Genomic DNA, 15,273 nt, shown 5'->3' on the forward strand with positions numbered 1-15,273 from the left:
CTACTTGTGAAATCATACAGTTGGCTGGGCATGGTAATGCACACCTTTAACCCAGCACTTGGGAGGCAGAGGATCTCTGTGAGTTCCAGGCCAGCATCATCTACATTACGAGTCCCAGGGCACCCAAGGCTACATAGTGAGATCTTGTTTCAAAAAAGAAAAAAAAAATCTATCTTTAGTTTGGTGATTAAAAAAAAATAAAAATTTTGACATTTTATCTATTAAACTTGTGTGTTTGGGGGCGGGGCATGAATGCCAGAGCACATGTGTGGAGGGCATAGGACAATCTGTGGAGTCAGTTCTCTCTTCTATCACATACGTCCAGGGATGGAACTCAGGTCCTTAGGCCCAGTGACAAAAGTCTTTACCATGGAGTCATTTTGCTGACCCATAAAGGTAATTTTGAAAAAATTCACATTATGACAGGACGTGGTGGCACATGCCTATAGTCCAAATATAATGAGAGAAAATGGGGGAGGGGATCAGGAGTTCAAGGCTAGCTTTAAGGCTATCCTCAACTCACTCAAATAAACAAACAAATACACAAAAAATTCCCGTATTACAGAAGCTGTGGTGCTTAACATAAAGAGGGGCAGTGCATTAAATCCAAGTAAATAGACCAAATCAAATGTGAGAGCAAAAGAAATACACCGCTGTCTAAGGCTCGGTTACCTGAATTCAAGCAGGTGGACTTAACTCCTGGTGTGTGAGCATGACAGGAAGACGTTTTATATTTACATAGTCTATGTCCAGCCCCAACAGTGCTGTCATCTATCACTGATCCCTACCACCCATTCCTACTTTCTATTGACTTTAATTAAAGGTTATTTTTTTCTGTACAATAAAGATTCAGAAGGCATAGGATGTAAATCAGTTGACAGAATGTTTGCCTGGCAAACCCAAAGCTGTGGTTTTAAGCCTCAGGACTGCATAAACCAGGCATGGTGTCACACACCTATAGTACTAGCCCTTGGAGGATATAAATTGGGGGGGTCTGAACTTCACGTTCATCCTTGACTGTATAAGGAATCTGTGACCTTGGTGGTCACCTTGGGCTACAGAGCTGGTCTCAAATGAAATAAATCAATTAATTAAAAGATTTGGTAGCTTCTGAGGCAGTAAAAACTTTGTATATGTAGGAAAACAGTACCTATGTGAATTCTGAATGACCCTGACTTTGTGAAGTAATTTATTGTTTGGCCCATAAGATAAAAAAAAAAAATTCCCAACAACTGTTTCCTTATGGTAAGTTCTCTTTTTCTTTTCATTGGTGTGCTGAGTGAAGTGAACTAAGTCTCACTATGTAGCCCAGGCTGGCCTCAAACTTTAGATCTTCCTGCCTCGGCTTTCCTCAGATGGATTACAAGCATACACCTCTAAGTGCCACCATTCCAAACCGAAAAGTTTTCTTAATGCTGTCAAATTAAGAAGCTGCAGTTGGTGCTTCTTGGTCTTCTGGCTAAGACAGTGTAAGATGTTCAAGTCTTCATAATTGGGAGGCGGGGCTAGAGACATGGCTCAGCAATAAAGAGCTTGTACTGTTCTTATACAGGACCAGAGTTCAGCTCCCAGCCCCAACATCCACAGCTCACAACCACCGGTAACTCCAGCTCTAGGGTATTATCAAATGCCCTCTTCTGTCCTCCTCATACACTGCACTCATGTTTACACAAGCACACACCCACACCCACCCACACATGCTCAAATAATTAAAAGTGAGGAAACAGCGAGAGGGGTAGGAAGATTATCTTTCCCCTGTACACACAGAGAAAGAAGCAGATGCCCTGCTTTTCATTTCAGACTATACCTGGTGATATCATCAAAGACACCATATCCTGCTTTCTTATCCATTACCCACTGGCCAATGAACATGCTAGGAGAAGAAGAAGTCAGTTTTCCACTCCGGAGGAGACCATGCCCATGGCGCATGTTATCTTGAAAGCAGCCTTCAAACACTTCACCAGAGGCATAGCTGTGGTTGGAAAGGACAGAAAGATAACATGCACATTACAAAGTGCTTATGGGTAGCACTTCTAGTTGAAGAACTCAGCCTCAAAAATCAAAGATAACACAATATTTTGCATTAACATAAGAAATGTATTTAGTCTTTTATGGGAAATGAAATGATGAGCTATCAACGAGAAGGAGGAAAGCATAAAGTTTTGTCTAGATCAGAGTCAAGTAAAAAATTAAACTTCTAGGTAAGACTTATGTAGATATCAGGGTTTGTTCTATAGGTGCAATGGAGACGTGAGCCACATTTAATACTATAGCCATGCCACAGAGGAGGAGATGCTCTTTCAATGATGAGTTGGTACACAGTTTTGGTTATTAAAAAGACTAAATCTGCTCCTTAGGAATTCTATCCACACAAGCTTTAGCTTTACACAGTTCTCTGGAGAGGCAGCATGAGACCAGCAACCTTTGCAATGCAGGTTTTTACCTGTAGACTCCTTGCCCACACATTTTCCCCTCTTTCCAATGGCCTACATAATGGTCTTCTTTGTTCAGGGCCTTGTTAGGGATTCTGTATTCACCGTATCTGCCAAGGAGAATAAAAATCATAAGAAGATGCACAGATGCAAAGTCTGAGAGGAGTGGACCCCAGGCCCGCCCTGAGTCACTGGTGAGATGCTTTATTCTAAAGCTAACGAAAAGCAGGGCATCTGTGACCTTGCCTGTCTTTGTCACTAATTCACAGCATTCCTCTGGGTGAATCATGGTAGACAACAGCTCGTGCATCTTTCTAGTAAGTAGGGTAAATTAGATAATACAAAGCCCCCTTTCCTTCTAAACTTATTTAAGATCTTGAAATCACAAAATTTGACATCATCATTCCTGTACATTAACTTCTCCAGTTTATACATCTTTTAATAGTAAGTGTACTGGCTAGTTTTGTGTCAACTTGACACAGCTGGAGTTATCACAGAGAAAGGAGCTTCAGTTGAGGAAATGCCTCCATGAGATCCAACTGTAAGGCATTTTCTCAATTAGTGATCAAGGGGGAAAGGCCCCTTGTGGGTGGGACCATCTCTGGGCTGGTAGTCTTGGGTTCTATAAGAGAGCAGGCTGAGCAAGCCAGGGGAAGCAAGCCAGTAAAGAACATCCCTCCATGGCCTCTGCATCAACTCCTGCTTCCTGACCTGCTTGAGTTCCAGTCCTAACTTCCCTGGTGATGAACAGCAGTATGGAAGTGTAAGCTGAATAAACCCTTTCCTCCCCAACTTGGTCATGATGTTTGTGCAGGAATAGAAACCCTGACTAAGACAGTAAGATAAATTTTTTCTTTAGCAGTGCACAAAATATTTAGCTGCCATAAATTTTTCTTGTAAATATAGTTGCAATGTTAGAAAATATAATAGAAAGCAGGGCGGTGGTGGCGCACGCCTTTAGTCCCAGAACTTGGGAGGCAGAGGCAGGCGGATTTCTGAGTTCGAGGCCAGCCTGGTCTACAAAGTGAGTTCCAGGACAGCCAGAGCTATACAGAGAAACCCTGCCTCGAAAAACAAAACAAAAAAGAAAGTATAATAGGATGTACTATGAGATGGCTCAGCGGGTAAAAGCATTAGCTACCTGCTGTCATGTTGGTGGCCCAAGTTCAAGTCCTCGGTACTCTCATAGTGGAAGGAGAGAACCGGATGGGGCATGGCATGTGTGTACTGAGACACATACATTACACATACTGAATAAATAAATGAATGACTGAATGCAACGAAAAAAGAAAACAGAACAAACTTATACAAAATCGATGTCAGTTGAGTATTGCTACAATAACACCACTGCAAAATTCCCCCTTTTAACAGAGAAACAAATTTGAAACTGTAAAAGCAGGCCTAAGGTGAAGCTCAGTGGTAGAGCACTTGCCCGCATTCCCAAGACCCTGGAGTCCATCCTCAACACAGGAACTCGGGGTAGGGGGGGGGAAGGGGGCCAGCGAGTGGAGAGGAGTATTTCTATAAAACCACTGAAAATAAAATTTCTCTATGTCCCCTGTGTAAAGGTGACACTGCTGTGTCATCTGGCTCACATGTCATCCTCCATGTCTACAAGCCCGCATATCTTCTGTGTGAATCCTAACACATCATCAAATGCCTAGACATCAGAAATCAGCCGCTTGTTTGAAAAGCAACTCCCAACATTAAATAACTTGTGAGCACATTTAAATTCATCTTCTGCTTTAAACCACATCCTTACCCATCTTCCAAGCCATTCCTGAACATGCCAGAGTACATCTTCCCATCAGGCCACTTCAGAACACCCCTGCGAGGCATAAGCAGAAAGTAGTGACTGTCAAGTAACGTTTCAGATAGTCATGGCTCCTTCCATCATGTGATTGTCACCCTTTATTCCCTGGAAACAAATATGAAGCACTCTTCACCTGCCGTGAGGCTTCCCTGAAAGCCAGCGCCCATCGTAAGTGGCATCCTTTAGGCGAGTATCCTTGTAGAAAGTGTATTTGGCACTTCTTGAGATGGGTGGTTCCTGTCTCTGAACACTGCTGCCGCCTCCGTAAAGTGGGAAATCGGACGTCCCCCTCAAAGCCTGATCCACAGCTTGGCTGATAGCCCGAAGCCACTTGGTCTAGAAGCAAAAAGCCCATGTCAGCAAGTTTAAAGCAATAACTCATCAAGCCTATACTAGTATCGCTGGCTTTTCTGCAGTACTTTTTCTATTGCCTATCACTGTGCTTATTGAGAGATGTGAACCAGCTTGCCTGGACCACAGAGGAAGATCTACCAATAAATAAATGAATGAATGAATAAACAAACAAACAAATAAGTAAGGACAATCGGGCATCCTGGAGTACTCCTGACACTTGAGGTTAAGGCAGAAAGACTTCAAGGCTAGCTAGGGCTACACGACAAGACTATGTTTCAGGAAAACAAAAAAGGCAAAAGTCTAGTTTTGATTTAATTGTTATTAATGAAGCAACAATATTTATTTCTTTTTTACTAACATAAAAGACAGAAAAGGCCAAGATAGAAGCAATCACTAACCTTTTCCTGGGGTGTTGAAGAAATGAGTGTGAACTGTTCTTCAGGTGTGGTTATCTTTAAGCCATTCCTAAAATGTTAACATGGATAAGCACCAATAGGCAACCTGTCCTTGCAGACATCCTCCCCCACCCCATGGGGAGAAGAGAAGTAGCTTAAGGGCTCATGCTGTAATCTGAGCTCCACACAAGGGACAAGATACACAGAATCAGTGCTCTGTCACCACAGCATGGAGGCATGGGGACGCCCACCTGCCGCTTACCATGGCCGGCACACAGGACACTTCATTAGCAAGGGGCACTTCTCATGTGTTGGGAAGTGAGGACGAGAAGTTTACTAACCCGACCACCCCACTTAAGGAAATAAACGTAGGAGAAGAGGCACTCACACACTACCAGCTTCTTCAGAAAGTGGCTCTACCCAGAGTGTGGCCAAAGGGAACACGTGGTGTGTGGAGAACTGAAAGAGAACATGAAGGCACATCTGTGACAAGTCTGCTCCACCCTCACGTCTCTATTAAGTCTTTCCACGTCATTACAGTACTAGCCCCTTGAGATGGTTAAGATCTCTGCTATATCACCAAAACATTGCTACCTCTGCTGGATCTTCCCATCTCTGCTACAAGAACCCTTTCCCATAGCTGACACTCATTCTCAAGCTAGAAAAAAAATTTTTTGGCTCAGCATGCAGCTTAATGAGAGAGGAGGTGTTTCATATTTAAGAGTTCCTGGATTCAACTGCAATTAGCAACAACACACACACACACACACAAACACACACACACAAATCTCAAATATCGCAAACACCACAGGAGATAAACATTCTTTTGCTCAATAATTACAAATAAATCATAACAATGCTTAAAATAAATTGACAGTATACGATGTGCTATGTAATGACATATCAGTCATAAGACGATGACAGTCCCAAAAGCAACAATGAATCCCTTTTGCCTAGTGATCTTAAAGATAGCTATACTATGATGTACATGGTGTATATATTCTGATACACTAATGTTTACCATAGTGTTATGGCTGCTAACAGTCTTCAAGTACAATAACCCAGTGTGTGGGCCACAGCCTGGCAGCACTAGGTGGTACCAGACAGCCTGGGTCTACAGTAGGCTGTACCTTCCAGATTTCTATGAGTACACTGACATTCGTGTAACAGTGAAATTGTCCAATACCACATTTTCAACAAAGCCCATCATGAAGCAGCTCACAACTGTCCACTTTCCAAGTGGACAGTTCTTTTCAGCTAAGAACCCAGCCTACCTGAGCATGGACCAGGGCATCGTTGAAGAGAATGAACCAATTCACAGAAAACCTGCCGGCATGCTGCAGGGAGAGGGCTCGGTTACTGCTCTCACACAGAAGCCGGCGCTCTGGCTTCCTCAAGGAATCCTACAAGCAAGTAAACACAAACTTCAGTGAGCCTTCAGACTCCCTTTTAGTCATAGCTTATTGCTGCATCAGACATTTCCTAAAACTAGATTTTAGGACCACACAGGAGATTAAAACAGTAGCAAGCAAACCAAAGGGCAAAGGCTGCAGAGGGCTCCTGGGAACCAGGGAAGGTGCTGGGATTCAGAACACTCAAGACTGCATTCCCAGGAGGGCATCATCCAACACTACTGTTACCAACAAGCAAGGAGGGCCGGAGGGAACAGCGACAGTGGGCGGGGTTACCGTCATTTTCCCAGGAAAGGTCTTCCAGAAGCTCAGTGTGTACTCTGCTTCCTTCCTCTTCTTGCCAAGATGGAGAGCAAGAGACTCATAGCAAGAACTGGAATCCTGCAGCTTTTGATACTCTGGAGATGTCTAGAGACCAATGAACAAGGAGGTAAGAGCATAAAACACTGCCCACGAGCTTCAGCCTATGAGCGGTTCAGACGAGTTACAGTCAACACAGGAAGACAATTCAGCCTGAGAACACAGGTGCACAGTAAAGGGAGCCAGGGAACGGGCTGGTCTCCGAGTGCGCCAGTAAAGCGCGTGTGAGCAGGGGCAGACACTGGCACAGTCCTGGGAAGAGAGCTGCAGAGCTGCAGGACCCAGAGAGTGGCCTCATGCTTTGTTCCCAGGGTCCTCTGGTCTTGGACAGGTGGCCTGAGACTATAGATACTATCATGTTAGAAAATACAAATATAAAACACTGATTAACTCACTTCCAACAAGATTATAAATAACAACTGTCAGTTCCCAAAACAGGAAGAATTTTTACTGAAAAAATGACACTGGCTCACACTATTTAAAAGTCCCATTATTACCTGGCTTTTGAGACAATAGCTGTGCTTTGCTTTTAATCTGTTATGTTATACTGCTTAGTTGAAATAGACATAGAACATTTGATTGTATAAAGATAGCTAGTTTGAAAATGGAGTATTTTAATAGCTATTTCAAACAACTGTGGATATTCCCCTGGTACACATTTAAAGAAAACTTGCTAACCAGTAGTTTCCTAAAAGGTGTTGTAATCTGTAATCTGGGAGACGGGCAACCAATGTTATACTGTTCTATTAAATTAACTAGTTGAGTTGATGATATGTCTCAGTGGGAAAAGTCCTTGCAGCCAACCCTGATAACCTAGAACCTACTTGGTGGAGAGAACTAATTCCTGCCACATTGTCCTCTAACTTCAACTTGCACGCGTGCGCATACACACATATACAGTCAAATAAATTGAAATGTCATTAACAATTTAATGTAATACAAAAATTTTTACTGTGTTAAAATCTACAGGTCTACCTTGGCTTTGTATATGTCATTTTGTAACATAGTGGTCTGAACATTTGAAAAATACTGACTAAATTATATACAACATCCAAATGATACCTTTTATATACCAAAAAATAACATTGGTACTTTTCTCATCAGAAAGATATTCTAAGTATTGAGAAATTGTCAAGCTCAAAATTACAAACACATGTCTCCATGTATTTTGCTCTTAAAAGTTCAGTTTGACAGGCATCCACTCCCAGCGCTTTGGAAGCTGACAGAGAAGGACTGCCACAACTTCAAGGGCAGCCAAGAGTACAGCATACAGTCATCCGTATGGTTCATCCTGGACACCTTTCAGGGAATTAGTAGTGTTGGTCTTAACTGCAGGCTTGAGGCTGGTGTGGTGTGGTGTCACTTGCCTTGGTTCCTGCTGTGACCTCTGCTTGTGCACTACCAATGCGTACACTACAGAGAAAAAGCAATGTCTTCCTGTGTCAGCAAAGCACTCCGACCTTGCAAACCCTCAAAAGTATCTGGGGGTCTATGCACCAAGCCTTCAGAGCCAAACCATCTGTAAGCTCAGTGTCAGGGATTCTGATGCCCTCTTCTGACTTCCATAGGCCCCAGCCAAGCACACAGTGCACACACATACATGTGGGCAAAATGCTCACGCATATACTGCCATTTTTAATTAAAAACAAAAACAAAACCCTTTAACAAAGGCAAACACATTTAATCCCATCACTCAGGAGACAGAGGCAGACAGATCTCTTAGTTCGAGGCAAGCCTGGTCTACAAAGTTCCAGGACAGCCAGAGATATACAGAGAAACCCTGCTTAAAAAAGCTAACCAAACCAAACCAAAACCAAAACCAAAGCAAAGGAAACCACCTCCCATGAGAAAGTGTAACTGCTGTGCATGTGCGAATGAGCAAAGGTGAGATGAAAGGCCAGGCCCTCCCATTCATGAGTAATTACATCCCAAGATCTCACAGTCTGCCACAGTCATTTAAGAAACATTAATAAGTTTCTAAGTGACCAAAGGCCATGATCTTTGTCTCCTGGGAACTTATAAAAACACAAGAGATAGTAAACACACAAGACAATGCAATGGTTTGGTTAGTAGCTTACATAAGAGAAAAAAAATCCTGTAAGTGGAGTAGTTAAAAGAACAGACTGATGTCAGAGTGTCTAGATGTGAATTCTAGCTCTCTACTTTTCAAGTGTGCCTCAATTCTCTCATCTGTAAAGAGGGATAATGGTCACAGCTATTCTATAGGGTTGGTGTATGAATTAAAGAATACAGAGCATGCTCAGAACAGTGACCGCAAAGATGGGTGTGATGGTGTATGCCTTTAACCCCAGCACTGGGGAGGCACAGGCAGGCGGATCTCTGAATTCAAGGCCAGCCTGGATTACAAAGCAAGGCTACACAGAGAAACCCTGTCTTGAAAATCCAAATAAGAAAAGAAAGAAAGAGAGAGAGTCAGCATGCACTCCACACTCCCTGGCACATGCAGGAGCAGCTCTCACTATGGGTTGAATATGGTCTGAATAAGGACCTGAGCAGATACGAATCCACAGCGTGGAAAACAAGCTTGTTCTAGCCTGCTATCCTTTCTACGTCTACTATTTCACAGAGAAAGAAATCTTAATTAAACACACATAAATATTAGCTTAACGGGACCCAACATCTTAAGGAGCTTAATGCAAACAAACTACTTTGACTCTTGGCTTCCCCAGTATTTGGAGGGGCACACAGGAAACCTACCACTTCAAAGCAAGTGGCGAGCTTAAGCAAAACTTTTGCATAATTATGAAGTCGTCTGATTGGCAAGAAAAACAGCATGTTCAGGATTTCCATCAACTGAGTGTTCTCATCATTCACTTCTGACAAATCTTGCAAGAGTTCTTGGTTTTTATTTAGGAAATCACTGGAAAAGAGGGAAAAAGAATCAGTGGATCATCTGGCATGACCGATCTGAATGATAGGACATAGAAGGTGTTATAAAATGAATATAGATACAGTAACATGACCCAGGTATGAATAACAGAATTATAATATTTTTAAAGTGCAAGGTGTAACAATGGTAGCAACATAAAAGTCGCTAGTAACAGATCTTTCCCCATGTTCCAGGAAATGATCAGGCATCTCACAGTTTAAGAGGATAAATGACAAATGACACACCATTCTGTTATTTTCACAGCCCAAAGTCAAAGGAATCTCACAGGTCTGGCCACAGCTGAACACAAACTTCAGTGGGAAAGAAAGCTCCCTTTGCAAACCACTAGCATGGAACTAAATACTTCCACGTTCTTCCTTTCCCTTCAACTGTCAACACAAGCTGAGCATTGAATTATAATTACAGGACTAAGACAAGCCAGGTGTGGTGGTACACACCTAAAATCCCAGTATTCAGGAGGAAGAGGAAGCAGGGTCAGGAGTTTAAGGAGAACCTTAGCTACACAGCAAGCTGAAACCTAGTCTGGGCCACCCTGTCAAAATAAGAGTGATAATATAGTAAATAATAACAACAACATATAATAATAAATTAATGAACTGTAAATTTATGAATCTGAAAGACTAGTAGGTGAACACAAATAAAACAGCAGAAGTTGATGAAATATAAAAGGAGAGTCTCCACCCTTCCCAAAGGACTCTAAGAAATAATTAATGGTTGGGTAATATGGAAGGCAGAGGCACTTTCTTCAGTGGCATAGTCACTGATATGATGCTCTGGAATAGCCATGCTCCTGGTAAAAGCACTCTTAACAATAACACAGGGGCAGAAAGAAAGACATTAAAACATTAAAAATAACTTTTAAAAAAAGCCACAAAAGAGGAAGGGAGGTAATTGAAAAGAGGAAGGGATAGAGGGAGTGGGAAGAGAGGGCAATGCGATCAAAGTACACTCTACACGTGTATGTAAATGCTGCAATTAAGCTTTATTATGTATAATTAATATATGCTAATATAACATTTTACAAAATGAGAAACAGCAACCACTCTTTGAAAATATAAAAAGGAAGCACACTTCTGACAAGATAGATTATAATTTGAAAATCATGAATAAATAACTAGACTCCAGCCAGGAAAGTACCTCGCCTGTGTTATCAGCCTCCACTCACAGAGAACAAAAGGCCGTTGCTGGGGCCTAGTGGCTAATATTTATCCGTAGGTGGATATCTACAGCCATCCCTCCAAGTCTTAGGGATCATCGAAGAAGAGAGGAGAGAGAATCTAAGAGCTGGAAGGACAGTGACATGTCATGAACAGTTTCCTCTGAGACTGAAACATTCTGTCCTGCAGGGAAGGTCCAAAAGCAGGAAGGTAAACAAGTACAAATACTTGCAGGAAGTTTCTGAAACTAACTAGATTCCCCAAGCTCCTTCTTCCCAAGAATAAATAAGCTTAGCTGCAGGGCTGGAGAGATGGCTCAGCAGCTAAGAACACCAACTGCTCTTCCAGAGGTCTTGAGTTCAATTCCCAGCAACCACATGGTGGCTCACAGCCATCTGTAACGGGAGCACTCAAGCCTAAATTAAATGCCTTTATCACACCCTTCCCCTCAAGGCTCAGGGATCTATGCAGAAGAGGAGGCAGAAAGATTTTAAGCCCAAGGTGGTAACTTCAAGGAAACACCATCTTCCAGACATAACAGGGCTGATAAACAGATGAACTCACAGACAATGTGACAGTAAACACACAACAGTCAGGGAGAAGCTTGAAAAGGGCAAAGAATATGATAAAAAACATTTTTAATGAAACTCTAAAGAATTAAACAAAAACAGAAAAAATAAAAGAGAAAAACCTAACAAGAACTCACTCACTATCCTCTATGGCTGTGAGAAGGATAACTGAAAGGAGTAGAGTACTTACACGGCAGGCTTAGCAAGAAGCTGGAATCCTCCCATAACCAGGAAATTTGAAACTGATGTGCAGTACCTTGGGTGGAAAAAAACAGACACAGGCATTAGTGATGGAGTGAAGTTTCAAGTGCATATGTAGTCACTTCTGAAATCTTCTTCATGACTTTGAGAACTTTGTGACCTCAATGTTAATGAAGAAGACAACAGGTAGATTCAGCAGGTGAGTGATCAATGCAAGGACAGTAGGGATAGTAACATAAAGAGATTTCAAAAGCACTGTGCCATTCAGACCTGCCTGGCAGGCAGGTCTTCCAAACCAAACAAGCTGGAGAAAACATGCTTGAAACTGTAGGATTTTAAATGGAAATTTAATCTTCATTTCAAGTTCTCCAATTGAATCGTCAGAAAATGAATGGTGAAGGCTACAAAAACACTTGGGGGTGAAGGGGGCTGAGAGCAGAACATGCTGATTAATGCAACCAATGCTCTAGAGCAAGCGGAGGGAGGAGGCAAGCTGCTCTGAACAGGAGGCTCTCTTCATACTCTTGGGCTAGCAAGCAACTGATACTGACGGGGACAGAGTCTTCCAAAACAGGAGCCACTGTGGTAAAGTCCTTTAAGATGTAAGTTAGTTTTATTTATCTTACCTATAGGAATAGTTATTCCACTTTAAACAGTAGCCAAGGTATCAAAAACTGCTTTTTAAAGCAAAAGGCCGTAAGTAATAGAAAGAAAAGGAAATGGAGGTATGGTGGTAATTACAAGACAAAAACAGAAAACTGCATAATGAAGCTGAAACTTCATGCAAATAACAAAGTCTAATTGTAAAAATAAACTAAATGTCAAGTTCTATCTTTTTTTTTTTAAGTTTCATGAGTTAGAAGAATAAAGATATTTCTTCCTAGACAACAGCTTCCAGTAACTTTAATTTGCCTGGGGCTGAAGTCACTTACACTAAGTTTGGAAGGAAAATCCTAAGGTAATTGCAGGAGGTGATTTCAATTGGTAGGGAGGAAAGGGCAACTTTAAATACCCTTTTGATTAGCATTGCCTGTAGCTTTCGATAATAAACACGAGTTCATTAGTCCTTGGGATATTTATAACCCAAGGAAACCACGGGCATGACAGGAACTCCCCACAACAGGTGTTTCTCGCTGACCCCACGCTGTAACTCTGTGCAGTGCCTGGCACTTGCTGACACTGGGTCCGTTTCTGTCAGATGGATGGAGAACAAATGAACTACATATAAAAACAACACATACTTCAGACTAACAGTGTCACCTGGTCTACATTAAAATAACACTTAAATTAATGCCTCCATCATACCAAAATAAAAATCAAGAAAAAATGAGAAATAGTTTAAGTTTACAAATATACTTGGTGTATTTTTCTTACAAACATGCAAAGAACCTTGAGTAGTCAACCAGCCTTGGAGTTACACATTTATGTTAAATGTAGCTGCAGTGTCCCATCACACAGCAGTTAAAAGCAGGCTCAGAACAGCTTCACACTCACAGCTGGAAATAAGTTTGTTCTTTATTTCCTCATATTTTGGTATAATTTCCTTAAGTAAACAAAACAAGCAGACTTATGACAGAATAGTGTGTGTAAATAAAGTATGCTATCACCCGCTGCTGGACATAGAAAGTGTTGGTATCAGGACCTCCAAGACCTGTGATATCACATAGGTGGGACCTGAACACCTGTTGCCAAGGCAACAGCCACCATATTCCCAGAATCCACTTGGCTCATTTCCCACCTTTACCTGTGATTACATCATCACCCATATATAAAGAAAGGGCCCCCGATCTCTCTCTCTCTCTCTCTCTTTCTCTCTCTCTCTCTCTCCCCTCCTTCCCTTCCCCCCTTCTCTTTCTGCTGCCACCTTACTCCTCTCTCTCCCAATAAACCTCACGTGGAACTATTTGGCCGGGCGTGGTCCTTCTGAAGCCATGCGACATTCCAGATCCTAACAGAAGGGAATACGAGAACTCCTTGTTACCCTTTTCCCCTTCAGGAAGAAGACTGAACTTGAGCACTGCCAAACTATGGCTGGCTAAGGTAACACTGCTTCTCAGTTCCCCTGCCTAGCAGCACTGTCCCTGTCCACTCTCCTCTGACTGAGGAGAGACTCCCCTTGCAGATTCCCCTTGCTGTGACTGCACATGACGTGGGACAGATACTTGCTCTGTGTAGCTGTCCAGGAAAAGACTTGAGTGCTTCATGATGACCAGGCTCCTGGCTTCCTTCATGCCCTGTAGGTAGCTGCTTAGTGAGGCTCCATGCTGCCCAATGAGGTAACACAACTTGCTGAACCGGCTGGCAACTTCCTGCAACAGCTGGACAGTGGTCACTGTGCCCAAATTTTCTACAACAAAATGATAACAACATGAAAACCAGATGCTTTCTTATGAGTTTGCCCTTTCTGAGAATACTTACTCTGTTGAAACAAGTTCTAATCTATGGAACGCAAACCACTTCCAAAAACGTTACAAAAATCAACTTCAGTAATCCCTGAGATGGCTCGGTAGTTAAAAGTGCAAATAGGAAGACCTGACCTACAACCTCAAGTGGAAATGGATGTTGGGAGGAAGGAGGATCCCAGAGCTTGCTGTCACCAGTCTAGCTAAAAACTAGTGAGTTCCAGGTTCAGTACGAGACCCTGAACCAAAGGAGTAAAACAGATATGTCTTATGCAGGGCTGGGAACTGACTCAGGGCCTCGAGCATGCCGGGTATCACTCTAGCAACTAAGCCTGTCTGGGCTCTGCTCTTATTTAGCATCTTAAACTTTTTGCATTGGCTGCTGATGCACTGGACCCAGGGAGAAGGCCAATTCTTCAGCACACGGGTAACTTACACTTCAGGGGGCCTTGGTCACTCTCAATTTTAGGGCACAGCTAATTATCTGACTTTCCTAGACTGCAGTTCCTCATTTCTAGCAGTGAGGCTGAAGAAGAGAATAACAAAGACCAACAGAGAAATCGAGACCTGGTCAGTCAGTAGACTCCCCTTTCTTCAAAACAACCCAGGAAGTCCCTGTTGCTTCTTTCTCTTGCCCAAGTCCCATAATTCCTGAGAGCCCAACAACAGGGGCTCTATAACCCTTACAAAGCAAAACAGATTACAAACAAAAAATAAAAACCCTCAAGTTACATAGGGACTGTATTCCCAAATGTGGTTACATTAGTCAGGAGTGGTGGTCCAAGCTATAGCTGCAGGCAAGAGGAATGCAAGTTCAATCATCTTTGGAGATTTGAAGGCTAAGGAGGACTACGTAAGACCCTAATTCAAAAACTAAAGAGCAAACAAAATCCAAATAAACAAAAGCAAATTGCTGAGTTAGCTGTTACAGTAGGTATTTTTCCACTAGAAACAACAAGCTCAGCACACAAGCCTGCATTTCCTTACAAGGGTGAAACTAACGTGCTGGACCATTAGCTTAAATCCTGAGCCCTAACAGTGGCTACGGGGTAAGAGGAAGAGAGAAAGCCCCATCTCTGCCCATCTCTGTTGTCCATGTACAGGGCCAAACCTAGAAAACCTGGCAGGACAGGGAAAGGTTGTTTTGCTTGCTGAGAGGGCTGTTTGTTTTGGAGATAGGGACTGATCATTTAGCCCAGCTCCCAGCCCTCACTATGTATGCCTTACTAATGTCCTAGAGACCCCAAATACCCTGGACACAAGGATG

The 15,273-nt window shown here is 42.5% G+C and overlaps 1 protein-coding gene across 2 annotated transcripts in view; it reads right to left on the bottom strand.

Moving 5' to 3' along the window:
* The window catches only part of Als2 (alsin Rho guanine nucleotide exchange factor ALS2), a 72,665-nt gene that overhangs the window by 18,200 nt on the left and 39,192 nt on the right, over nucleotides 1-15,273 (bottom strand). For both annotated transcript variants that reach the window (XM_029482838.1, XM_021164704.2), the window contains 11 exons: nucleotides 13,771-13,951; nucleotides 11,594-11,659; nucleotides 9,485-9,647; nucleotides 6,683-6,814; nucleotides 6,269-6,397; nucleotides 5,383-5,453; nucleotides 4,998-5,064; nucleotides 4,379-4,581; nucleotides 4,195-4,260; nucleotides 2,444-2,542; nucleotides 1,808-1,972 (listed from right to left, as the gene is read on the bottom strand). In XM_029482838.1, the coding sequence (XP_029338698.1) occupies nucleotides 1,808-1,972; nucleotides 2,444-2,542; nucleotides 4,195-4,260; nucleotides 4,379-4,581; nucleotides 4,998-5,064; nucleotides 5,383-5,453; nucleotides 6,269-6,397; nucleotides 6,683-6,814; nucleotides 9,485-9,647; nucleotides 11,594-11,659; nucleotides 13,771-13,951 (1,342 nt within the window). The remainder of the gene's footprint in view (nucleotides 1-1,807; nucleotides 1,973-2,443; nucleotides 2,543-4,194; nucleotides 4,261-4,378; nucleotides 4,582-4,997; nucleotides 5,065-5,382; nucleotides 5,454-6,268; nucleotides 6,398-6,682; nucleotides 6,815-9,484; nucleotides 9,648-11,593; nucleotides 11,660-13,770; nucleotides 13,952-15,273) is intronic.

The sequence above is a fragment of the Mus caroli genome, chromosome 1 (assembly GCF_900094665.2).
Source record: "Mus caroli chromosome 1, CAROLI_EIJ_v1.1, whole genome shotgun sequence".
NCBI classification, from domain to species: Eukaryota; Metazoa; Chordata; class Mammalia; order Rodentia; family Muridae; genus Mus; species Mus caroli.